Consider the following 12,792-nt stretch of genomic DNA (forward strand, 5'->3'; position numbering starts at 1 on the left):
AAAGTGAACTACCATTTCCAGAATTTAGGATATGAATCGCCCTCTTCGAGTTGTTTTTTCAAGTAATCTGAAGTGTGGAGATTAAAAGACAAAGGCCTAGATTTAATCAGATCTAGCGTTAAACGGCGATAGCCGACACCCACATAGCTGATGTTTTGGCGGTGTCGTATGTGCAACTGCATTGGAGCTGCCAAATCAGTGAGCAGCTGCTCAGTCACGAAGCCACACCCATCCCACTTGCGTTAGAAGTTCAGAATGAGAAAGTGTAGGCTATATAGAAATAATGAAGCTCAAATTGGACATCATTAAACAAAATAATGAGGATTTCTATCTGCATAATCGAGGTGTAGATTACTATACATCTCACAGTGTTCGAATTTGTGAACAAGGCTGCATGGGATTTCTCTTAATGCGACTCTATGCAGCCAATGGCAATGTCCACTTTAGGTATAATGTCGGGAGCCTCTTGTAGATTTGACAGATCTAACGCAGTTCCACCTCCGACACAGCCAAAACAACCATTATGCGGGTGTCAGTTAGCTCGGATCTGATAGAATCTAGCTCTAACTGGGTACAATTATCTATGGTACATTGGTCAAATTGCCACATGTTGGAACTTCACTAGTCTGACAAAAATGGAGCAAGACTGCCTCATCATAAAAATCTGCATATAATCGCTTTTGTGGTTTTAATAAATAATCCAACAATTCTCTCCACTAATTGCATGTTACCACAAAATGGTCATTGTGTGAACCAGTGTGTGTGTGTGTGTGTGTCTGTGTGTGTGAGAAGGAAACTGAGAAAGAAGACCATCACAATATATTATTTATTTTACCCAACAAACCTTTCAACAACACCAATAAAAACAATAAATTACAGCGTTAAAAAGTAAGCAACATGAAACAATACTCACAGGTAATGTGAATCGACACAGAAAGTGGAGCTTAAAGCTATATCATCTTTGTACAGAAATAAATGGCATTTACTTTTGTACATGAATTTTGTTAGTTACCAGTCATTAACTAGTTGACTGGTTCAACAGTAAGTTATAAACTGTGATCGACAAATACTATCTCGTAATTAAATTAACTGAGTGTTGTGAATGTCAAGAATTCCACTTTGTAAATGGTTTGCAATTCATCTCTTGTGGTAAAACAAAACAAAAAGAGTAAAATAATGACCTTGTTGGCATGGCAATTCGACTGCCATCTGTCTAAATAAAAAAGCCAGCAAGAACAATGTATCTGTCCAATGTTAAATATGTAAGCATATAACTGTAAAAATGAATGTTTAATTTTCATTTTACTAGCTTCCATATTAGGTACATGAGCTAAAATACAGCGATTTGGCATGTTCACAAATTGCACTTGAATGATACAGCCTCTATTTGAGGGAAAACAGTATTTCTGCCGCACTAAACCAGTCCAGTCGATGTCTCCGCACGGACTCGCTAATGCTCCAAATGACCACAAATTCCTTATCTACTACATTAACTTAGTTCAGATGGATGAGCGGCTAACCAAAGACATGGTATCTAAGTGAAAAAGAAAAGAAGAGACTAAGGTATCAAGACTCTTTGGAGTACAGTCAGAGTGCACTGAATGAACATTTTGTGAAAAACACATCACATTTTTGCCAATTCAGTCGTGCTGTTCTAACAACAAAACAAAACAACAAAATACTTCTTAAAGGTTAGATTTGTAAGTAAGATTCCCCGTCAAAGAGTCGCCTCATCGCTTCTGGAGGATTCAAGGGGAGGGTCTTGGTAAGAGCACTCGAACGCAACACAAAAGATGATGACGATGAGAGTGCATTACTTTATTTAAAAAAAAAATTGTTCCAGACCTGTTGATCGTGGTTGTAGTTCATATTGTTGGGGTCAGATAAATTGCACCTTTGTTGAATTCTCAATGATGTTTAAAGCTCTTCCGAACTGGCGACAAGTGGCTAAGGTTTAGTGAGTTGGAAATGCATCAAAAGACAAAAAAAGAATTTGGTTTCATGATACAAAATAGCACAACTGAGTATTTGCCCCTTGTAAACCCACTTAAATGGGTTTACAAGGGGCGGCAGGTAGCCTAGTGGTTAGAGCGTTGAACAAATTCTTGAACAAGGCAGTTCCTGAACAATCACTGTTCCCCGGTAGGCCGTCATTGTAAATAAGAATTTGTTCTTAACTGACTTGCCTATTAAATAAAGGTCAACTTAAATGTCACTGTAGAATACTTAGCAGCAGGAAAATAACAGATAATCAAGGGAAACATCCATGTGCTATATTTCCCACAGCGAGCTCCATGAACCAGACAACATATGAAACATTTGTAATGAACTATTACCATGCCAACTCATTGATAACGCTTGATGGCACTATTGATAGCACTATCCAAAGCAATAGTACTCATCGGAATCCACTCTGACTTGCATGGGTGGCTTGCTGAAAGTCTTGTCCTCTATGATGGGTATATCTGAGAAGAGATTAAGATCCGTTGGAGAAGGGTGGTCTGGAAGGTCCTCGGCTAACTCCTCCAACGTATCCAGATAGCTGCCCACGGATATCCCGTCCAATCCGTCACTGTTTCCGTCCTGCAGACTGGTGAAGCTGCCGCGTGGAGAGGTGTCGTCGTCCTCGCTGTCCGTGAAGCTGTACAGGCTGCCGGTCAGGCTGCTTTCACGACTGGCTAGGCCCCCCTTGTCCTCCATCACCCATTTGATGGATTCGATGCCCTCGTTGATTGACATCAGCTGCTGCATCAGCTTGACATCGATGGCACGGAGGTGGGCCTGCGTTTGGTGTTAGAAGGAGATTCATTTTAGGACTTTATTTTAGATTTTTACTGGCAACATTTACACACAATATCACACTTCCAACATTTAGGCCCACAATCTTTATTTGTTTTCTAAATTCACTGCTTTCCTATTCCATTCTTGTGAGAAGAAAATCACCAGCATGTATTTTGAGTTGGCAAAGTAATGCTGAAAAAGCTAATTGTCCCTTGGGGATTGTAAATACACCACTCTTACTATTTGGCATGTGGACAAGTACAAAGGTAAAACAAAAAAGCATGCCACGGGAAATCACTCCGTCCTTTTCATGTAACAGCATGGTATGTGAGGGCATAGCAGGACATTCTCGCCCTGACACCCATACAGTACCACCATTGATTTAATACTTCACAATAAGATTTTCCCTGGCTACTAGTGACAAATAGACAGCCGTTTACACCAATGGACAGTCAGTAGCAGCAGTCTCGAGCCAGTCAAAAAGCATTATGCCAGATGGTGGTTGACAAGGCTGATACAATGGCCCGGACAGCTAGCTGGCTATAAAACAGTGCCATTTTTGGGAGTGGATCGTGACTAGCTCATAATGCTGCCAGTGTTTGCTTACGGATATAACCTGTCCTTTATGTGTGCACAGACGCCCAGCCGGAGCATAGTGGAATTTTACAGAAGCATTAGCAGTGTCAATTAAAGTTGGCTTGAATGGGGTGGTGAATCACAAGATGGGTATAGCTAATGTCATTTACTGCTGCCTGTTTGTTAATCATTGAAATTGAACTTCATTGATTTAGTATCTAACAATACTTACTTATGATATATGTTTAAGATATTTTCTGAACTCTGTTTAAAACGAGTTACATTATTCTGGACTTTTGTCTAAAACTGGAGTTACAGGCGACACAGGTCAACCCTATACAGATTTGACAAACTGTTGATCCCTCCATGTATATTGTAAAGTGAACTAGTCGGTTAGCCAAATGACCAAGAGAAAAGCAGCCTAATTGGATTGAAGAAGTGACAGCAGAGCAAAAGCCTTAGATGGCCCAAATGTGCCATTCGTATTATGAACCACCCTTTCAATGACTTCAACATGGAAACTAACATGAGAGAGGTATTTTTCCTCAGTTGGTTAACCAGGCAATGACACAGTACCCTTCTGTACAAACTCTGTCAATTTGACCATCTGTTCAAGGGTCCTAATGCCTTGACTGACCTTAAGCCTTAAAAGGGGTGGGGGGGGGGGGGGGGGGGCTCCTCAATACAGGGGGTCAAACAAGGCAAGTAGTAGCATGGAATCCAAGTGATAATCAATTTGAATTCCAGGCTATCCTCCTGTATTTTTGTTGAGTTTGGAATTTGTGTAAATGAGCGTTAATTGAGGTGAGAATTGTCTGCCTGCGTGATACCGGACAATTTATTTATTTATTTAACCCTTATTTAACTAGGCATGTCAGTTAAGAACTATGCATTGTTGTTGTTATGTGTAGAGAGAAAGTGTTAATGGCTTTCTGCCAACTGGGTGGCATCACATCTGTAGCTGATAGAGGGTGAGAAACATCACTAAATCCATAGATTTATAGCTCAATACTCAATAGAATTGGTTATTTAAGAGGTGGGCCAATGTTGATCGTTTTGGGATTGAGACACCGACTCCCATTGTCTTGTTATGTATTAAATGACGGCCAGAAATATGGCAAAAAAAACTACCCTGTAGTGTGTATATCCTACTTCTATTTCAGATGATGGAGTTACAGTGGAAGTCAATGAGACATAAATAAGACGTGCCACTCATTATTATTTCCAATGCCTTGCGACCAGGCGGCATTTGAAGTCATCCATAAACTTCTGAGATGCCAAATATACCCTATGAACACAATGCCAATACAGTTGGATTGCCATTTGTCGTCTGGAAGTTACTGCATAACAATGCCGAGTTATCATATCACAGGTCAGTGAACTAACGTAACGTCCAATTTCCATTAAAGCCTAAAGCAAACAGCTGCAACAACTAGACTACTGCAGCTAAAAGCTTTTTTTGTTTTCTTGTGTCGATGGTCAATTGCATTTAATGCAATGCACCAATGAATATACAGCATGGTTTTGAAGGAGCAGTGAACTGACTTGAAAAAGCCTGGGTCCGAATTGCAATTTTACCGGATTTGGATGTCTGCTTCGGTATTCAATCAACTTTATTATAGGCTTACTGCACGAAACAACTCACTGACCCAACAGCGACAGACGGACATATATTTGAAATTGCATCTTTAAGGCAAACCACATAGCCTACCATTTCCTGTTTCAAAAATAATATCTTGCTCTCCAGTCGTTTTAAGTCAGCAGAGTTTGAGCGGTTCTTCGGTGTCGCCGGTTTTCTCTCCTCATGTTTGTCGTGATGATGATGTCCCCCCGCTAGGGAACGAATGAGACTTTCAGGAACATTGCGACCCAACTTTTTCTCAATGTCCTTAAAATCGGATAACACGTTGTCCTCTTCCATGATAGAATTGCAGTAAGAATATAAACGAAAAAACTATATATGCTACGTGCAGTAGAAATAACACAGAGAGCAAATGATGGGGTTCAGTGGCTTGACGGCTCCGTCTGATTTCACTTCCAAAGAAAAGGTCATAGCCCGGATGGTCTTAGTGGTCTGATGTTGAAAGCGACTGCTATATCCCAGTTTCCCAAATCCACTTATCACCAACTCAAAATATAGAGTGCAATTCAAAACAAAATAGAAACAACCCCTGTTATTCCTGTAGCACAGCCACTACAGACGTGAATTGAGAGATTCGGAAGTCCCTTGTGCCGGGATGTCAGCCGTGACCATTGAAACAATATTCGTACCACGGCACAGTAGGATGACGACGTGCTGCTCAACCACACAGTTTATGACTGAAACCTTACACCCCGGACAAGTGGGACTATAAAACTACGCCTGTTTGCCGTAATGATAAGGCAATTGTCGCAGCATATATTTTTGTGTATGGTGCACAAAATACACCCATATGGTAGCCGACAGTATTTTCATCAGTATCATCAGTTCAATCATACAACGGATTAAATTGCCATTTTATGTCAGCAAAGTAGGCTACAGTAAACTGTATTTCTGAATTTATTTTAATTCAAACCAGTGTCGTGTAGCCATCCTAATGGCCTGTTAGCATACATTGTTATTAAACCAGCATAATAAAATAAATACATTTAAAAAAGCTATCTTGAACGATTTTAAAGCAAGCAAATGAACCTAAGTTTGACCTGATTAATAATGATATATTTCTTCAATGCAACACAAATTAATTGAACCCTTTTATTGACTCTTTTTCAAGTCGTATTGGACTTCACACTTCTACCCCCTTGTGGCAATACATGAGAATTGACATTACCTTCACAAGAATGGTAAAGTAGGCTATACAACTTGAGAATCCTCATGAGAATGAGGATCCTTTCGTTTTCCCTATTCTATTAAATTACATTCTATTTGTTTCTACTTCGTCCACATAGTAATTTGCTCTCAGCTGTCATGGCACATAATGAGAGAAAATGTGTATGAATCATGACATTGCACTCCACAAGTGTTTCAGAAATTCTAATAATGCAAGACAAATTCTTAACCTTTTATTTTGTATAATCACCAAATATTGTCAATGGAATTACAAATAAGTTTTAATTACCAAAATATGTTTACAAATTTACAGAAAACCATCGTTATACTCAGAATCTGTAGTTAAACAGGTCAAGGCACTCCGTAAAGTAGAATGAGTGATGCAATCAATAAGATTCCATATTATGTACTGCAGCAGTCAGCAGTGGTGGTAAAACTTGGCAATGGGAGGACCGCAGTGTTCAGGTTTTTGTTAGACTACATTCAACCCACACCCTGCATTGGCAACATTTGGCCAATCCCGGAATACAGTTTGTGATGCATATTCTACGGCACTTTAAACTCAATTTAAAATTATGAAAACACAACTGCTAACAATACAAAAGTTTGAACATATGTGACGCTCAGCTAAGCCTTGGTCATGATCATTAGGCACGGAACAGGAGAAAATTGACAGAAACAGGGATGGACTCATTTTATGTTGCGCAAATTTTGTTGCAAAAAGTGTGCCCTTAACGAACATAACCCTGTAGTTTCACATACAGCTCAGACCACGGATTGGCCTTTGTCGTCGTCGTAGCGTTGGTACTGTTCTCCCAGCAGGGGCTGGCGGCCCTCCAGTTTGCTGTAAGAGTGGGAGCGCACGGCACATGTGGTTGCAGCAAAGATTACAGCGACGACGACCAGGGCCGCCACGATGGCAATGGTGATGATCTCAGTCAAAGTTAAAGGAGCAGCTATAGAGACGAGACAAGATTTATAACATTTACATTCATCATATGGAATGTGAAACTCGCAAAGAGACAGACAGACAGACAGACAGACAGACAGACAGACAGACAGACAGACAGACAGACGACGCTTACCAAAATAGCTACAATGAAGAAACTGTAAGCATAACAAGCTATAAGCATAACATTGCATATAAAGTCAGGTCCATGATTATTGTCACCCTTGACAAATATGAGCAAAAAAACGGTATAAAATATAATAAAAAACTGAGCTACAAAACAATGGGACAATATATATAAAATATGGTGGTGGATCTATCACTTTCTAAACAAAATCTCTTTCTAATTGTATTAGTATAAAATATATAATTTCCCTTTTTCCCATACAATATAGCTCAGTATTTGTATTATTTATTTTATGCAGTATTTTTTGCTCATCTTTATCAAGGCTTCCAATAATTCCAGTCCTGCCTGACTGTATATAATAGACAAGACAAATATCCATAATGTATTTATATTTACATTATACACACCTGGCCATTCAGCCTGTATTTATATTGACATTATACACACCTGGCCATTCAGCCTGTATTTATATTGACATTCTACACACCTGGCCATTCAGCCTGTATTTATATTGACATTCTACACACCTGGCCATTCAGCCTGTATTTATATTGACATTATACACACCTGGCCATTCAGCCTGTATTTATATTGACATTATACACACCTGGCCATTCAGCCTGTATTTATATTGACATTATACACACCTGGCCATTCAGCCTGTATTTATAATGGCATTATACACACCTGGCCGTTCAGCCTGTATTTATATTGACATTATACACACCTGGCCATTCAGCCTCATAGGAGTAGCCAAGGTTCTCTGGGGCTGTAAGAAACATCTCAGCGTTGGTCACTGGAGGCCAGAAGGGAACCATGTTGTACCCCCTGTTGTGACCAATGGGGGCATTCTCTGAAGGATAGACTGCCAAATCTGCAAAATGTATCAGTTAAGAGTCAGCTTATGAACATGTGCCGCTGATGTACAAAGAAAAAATCCTGCCAGAGATAAACAAAGGGTGCATAGTAATCGTGTAATTGTTGTGTAATTACCATTTTACCATGTAATTTAGAAACGGCCTGTACCGCATAGTCAACAAGTACATAGAAGAACATTGTATCTTCAGACAAGCAAGCACAGACAAAGCCAATACATGAAGACAACAGATCAGGTATTGAACATGAGATTGACAAGAGGATGGGATCCGTTACCAGGGGCGTGCCTCCTGAGCCACTCGTCAAAGATGGCATCTGTGAAAGTGTGGAGAAGCACGAAGATGGGGTCGTTGGGCGAGAGGTGGGTCTGTCCCCCTGTCCCGTTCAGAAACAGGTGGGCCAGGTTGTGGAGGCTCCGTACCACTGGGTCGTAGTTTCCCTGGGGGGCACTATAGCCTGTGCACACAACACAGGTAGCTTGTGGATTAAATACAGGAAATTGTGTGTAGTGGATGTGAAACTCACCAGTAGCATGTTGGCAGGATTACACCAGTGAAATGGGTGACGTCACACCTTCCCTAAGACCTAAATCTCTCAGAGTGACTAGACTCTTGCTCTAAGACAGTTGGCTTTGAGTTGCGTGTGTTATCGTGTGCAGAAGGTTGTTGGTTCACACCCTGCTCGGGACAGAACAGAATGCACTCTGTTGCGTGTGTCTCGGTGTGTATCATCATGCACAACAACCCTCAACGTTCAGTGTGTGTGAGCCTATGTACACTACAGGAAGTGTAGTGATATCTGTGTGTTTCAATGTGAATTACTATATCTATTGGTGTAGACCAGCAATAGCCACTCACCCTCGATGGTGTTCCTGAAGCTCTCTGAAGAGGTGGAGTAGTAGGGAGGGGTGTCAAAGGTGTTCACCTGCAGGCAGTCTGCCACATCCTGGGGCTCAGGGAGACGCTGCACCATGGGGCGGGCCACGTTTCCAGCTGGGTTCCTCCTGATGGGGGTGGTCTCAGTATCTGGGTGGAGAGAGAGGAGAGGGTTAAAAGGGTGGTCTTAGTAACCTGGGTAGACGGAATAATAAATGGGCTTGGGATGTGCTGAAAAAACACCAGGGCCATATTTAAATACTATTTAGATATTTCATTATTTTCCTTCCTTCCTTCCTTCCTTCCTTCCTTCCTTCCTTCCTTCCTTCCTTCCTTCCTTCCTTCCTTCCTTCCTTCCTTCCTTCCTTCCTTCCTTCCTTCTGGAAATCACCCTGTTGTGGAGGAAAAGGCCCCTCCACTTTGAATCTTGTTCTCTGATGGGTTTTTGAGGAGACGAGGAGAGGGGATGCAAGGAATCGAGGAAAGATGAATTGAGATGGAGATAGTGCTTGGGGACTAATGTTGACAAGCTCATTGCTTCCCCTAGTGTTCTGACAAGGTGTTGCGCCAATAGCACCAACACTTGAACCAGGCTTAAGCAAGTAATGATAGTAATCAACAGGCATCACAATATGGAATGTTGAAGTTGATCAAAGGGACACTACACGTCCCTTGATGTTCTGGTCATTTTTCAACCTTACTGAGCATGTTTATATAATCTCAGTGACTTTTAGGGATTTTAACATCTGTGCCCACAGACAACTTCTACCCACCATATAGGGGGGTTCTCTTCAACACTTGGAAGGATATGAGAGCACTACGGAAGGCTTACTGTTGCAGATGGTCCCCAGTGTATCATAGTCCCCCACACTCTCACAGATCACCCTCCAGTTGGAGAAGATGGAGTTGGTGCTGATGGAATTCATATCGAGGTTGCTCCTCGCTCCCAATAGGTCATCTGTGCAGATGTCACAGGTGCTTCCACCAATGGCAAAGTTCCAGTAGGGCAGGGCAAAGGACGGGTCTTGCAGCATATCCTAAATGGAAAGTAGGGTAGGAAAAAATTACATAAAGGGCACACAATTATAATAATCATATTGTGCAATTAGAAACCCCTTAATAAACTGCAATTAAAATAGTTACAAATGGGCATAGAGGAGTATATCATGGCTGCATTATTTCCATTCAATTGAACAAACAACATACCACAATCTCAATATTTAGTTGCAACTGATTCAATGTATTTCAATGTATGAAACAATGATTTGCCTTTATTGCTATAGCCTAATATATGGTTATGCCAAGATAATGACCAAGATAATGATCTTTGGAAACAATAAACAATCTTTGTCAGTAATGAACCAATGACTAATACACAATCCAGTAAATGACTTGGGCAACAGATGCTCTGTTGTGCCCTATTAGAAGATAAATCTAGGCTCAGACTAGTAACTCCTAAGCACATTTTCTGCTAAGCTTGCTTGATTTTGGCAGGAAATTGCTTCTTCTGGAAAGATATCCTCACCTTTAATATGGCACCAATTCCAACAAACAATAGGGAAAGTGAAATGACTATTGATGGGCAATACATACAGATTCAAATGGATTTGCTGGTGGTGAAAATCCATAATAGCATTAGATGATGGCCTATTAGACTGTGATATACAATTAAATAATCAACCCCCAGTGGTTGGCACACTACAAAAAAGTTATTTTCATTATGATGCATTATTTCAGTTCATATTTGACATGTATACAGTGACATTTTGCCGGTACCCCATCTCACCTGCATGTCACGCTCAAGTTGGAGCAGGTGAAACCTGTGCCAGGTCACAAAACCGGGACCTTCATGAGAGAAGTCGACTCCGCCAAAGCTCGGCTGGCCGGCCCCCAAGAAGGTCTTGCTGACCGAATAGTAGTGGGTCCACACAAAGTAATTGTAGATGGTGATGTTCTCAAACTGCGGGGTGTTTCCATCCGGACCGAATACCTCCTGGTACCGCCTGGTAGCAATTACAATGTCCGGGTGCACCGCGCGCTTGGCCTGGTCCAGCGCGGTCACGAAAGCTCGCTTCTGATCCACACTGAGCTGCATCACGTTTCTCCGGACTGAAGGATTAAAACCAGTCATGCGTTAATGAGCACATTCTTGTGTGGGAAGAAATTGAGAAATTACCCACTGGGGACACACTGGTTGAATCAACGTTGTTTCCACGTAATTTTAATGAAATTACGTTGAATCAACGTGGAATGGACTTTGAATTGACGTCTGTGCCCACTGGGTATAGATAGGGCAGGTAGTCTATCCATAGTACCGTTAACCTTTACGCATAGACCTACACCATTGCCTAAATATGAGGCAAACATGTCATTATATCGTACATTAAATGCAACTAAATGTAATCCATTGACGTTCGTGTCCTTGACATTTGTAAAGTTTGTATGCTTTCCATAATCCCGTGCAGAAATGTGATTTTCAACCAGTTGAGCGGCCGTACGTAAAGTACGGTGTGGCGGTGCCGTGTATAGAGGTTGCTTGTAATAGACTATCATTTACTTATTTTAATCAACATATATATGGACTGTTGATCTCAGTTAAATTGGTTTAAGTGTGAGATTTACCACACCACCAAATGAAACACATATTGGAGGTTATTAACCCTATGCACTTTCAATTGCGTAAAAACATCAAATAATTTGTAATGGAAACTGCAATATTTGTTTCCCAGGGGGATAAAAAAAAACGTACCAACAGCAACCGGTTGGTCACAGTTTAACCCGGCAAATCCATGCCTACAACGGCCACAATTATAACCGGTGAAATTCCCGTTGCACTGGCAGGTTCGATTGAAGTAGCGGATAGGCCAACGTTCACGGTCATCCCGTCCATCGTGGGGGTACTGGGGGCCGTGTGCACTTGCGTCTGCCGCTATCGAAATGCACTGACCACGTCCAGTAGCGGACCCGCAGTCGTCATTCGCGACCCCAAACGGGGATGGACAACACTGACCACTCCGAAGTCCCTCTGGAGTCACACATTCCCTCGGAAACTGCGCGCGCACAAACACTGCGCCCAAGAGCACCAGCAAGCCATACTTCCACATAGCCACGAATAGGCAAAAAGACACACACCAGAAAGTTAGTTAAATGGAAAGATGGATCACCCAATTCTCTTTCTTCAATCACACTAACGTTAGTCAGTACCTTACTCGTAACCTCATCACTTCAAAGTTATTTTTCTGTTTCAATTCAGTGCGCGTTTGTATTTCCATGCCGCCCGACCCTCTTGTACTAATTGCCCCAACACCAGCCAAATAACCCCCTGGCCTTTAAATACTGGATTTAGCGCATGACTGCCCGGATTTCTGATCTCCTCGTGATCACATCACATTTCTTACCGGACTGAGAGGGATAGAGGTTAGGTAGTCACGCACACTGTTTCACCAGTCCTACTGTGAAACATAATTCGGCATGTCACCTATGGAAGCTATTGAATTAATGCTGTCCTCCAGTTTTAACCCCATCAATTAATGTTTATGAATTTCTGGACTCATTTCACCACATGTTGTCAAAAGGGATTACACTTAAATTACATGGCCACATTGAAAACCACAAAATAGAGTGACTGCTCTACGTTAGTATTACAAATCAAAGGAAGTACACTGCAACAACAAAGTGTGGTCTGCTACAGTACATGGTTAAGTGTGGTCTGCTACAGTGTGGTCTGCTACAGTACATGGTTAAGTGTGGTCTGCTACAGTACATGGTTAAGTGTGGTCTGCTACAGTACATGGTTAAG

General features: G+C 41.5%; 2 protein-coding genes across 2 annotated transcripts; both read right to left on the reverse strand.

Annotated features, from left to right (window-relative positions):
- Positions 1-807: 807 nt before the first annotated feature.
- Positions 808-5,661, reverse strand: LOC115133775 (leucine rich adaptor protein 1-like). The gene is made up of 2 exons (XM_029667260.2): positions 5,069-5,661; positions 808-2,781 (listed from the first exon to the last, which is right to left on the reverse strand). Exons 1-2 carry the CDS (start codon positions 5,276-5,278, stop codon positions 2,380-2,382), a joined length of 612 nt encoding a protein of 203 aa, XP_029523120.1. The 5' UTR covers positions 5,279-5,661; the 3' UTR covers positions 808-2,379.
- A 725-nt stretch (positions 5,662-6,386) lies between these two features.
- LOC115133548 (5,6-dihydroxyindole-2-carboxylic acid oxidase-like) lies at positions 6,387-12,292 on the reverse strand. The gene is made up of 7 exons (XM_029666866.2): positions 11,743-12,292; positions 10,780-11,102; positions 9,826-10,030; positions 8,976-9,143; positions 8,395-8,574; positions 7,970-8,116; positions 6,387-7,122 (listed from the first exon to the last, which is right to left on the reverse strand). Exons 1-7 carry the CDS (start codon positions 12,095-12,097, stop codon positions 6,932-6,934), a joined length of 1,569 nt encoding a protein of 522 aa, XP_029522726.1. The 5' UTR covers positions 12,098-12,292; the 3' UTR covers positions 6,387-6,931.
- Positions 12,293-12,792: the final 500 nt, after the last annotated feature.

This window comes from Oncorhynchus nerka, linkage group LG8 (assembly GCF_034236695.1).
Source record: "Oncorhynchus nerka isolate Pitt River linkage group LG8, Oner_Uvic_2.0, whole genome shotgun sequence".
In the NCBI taxonomy this organism is placed as follows: Eukaryota; Metazoa; Chordata; class Actinopteri; order Salmoniformes; family Salmonidae; genus Oncorhynchus; species Oncorhynchus nerka.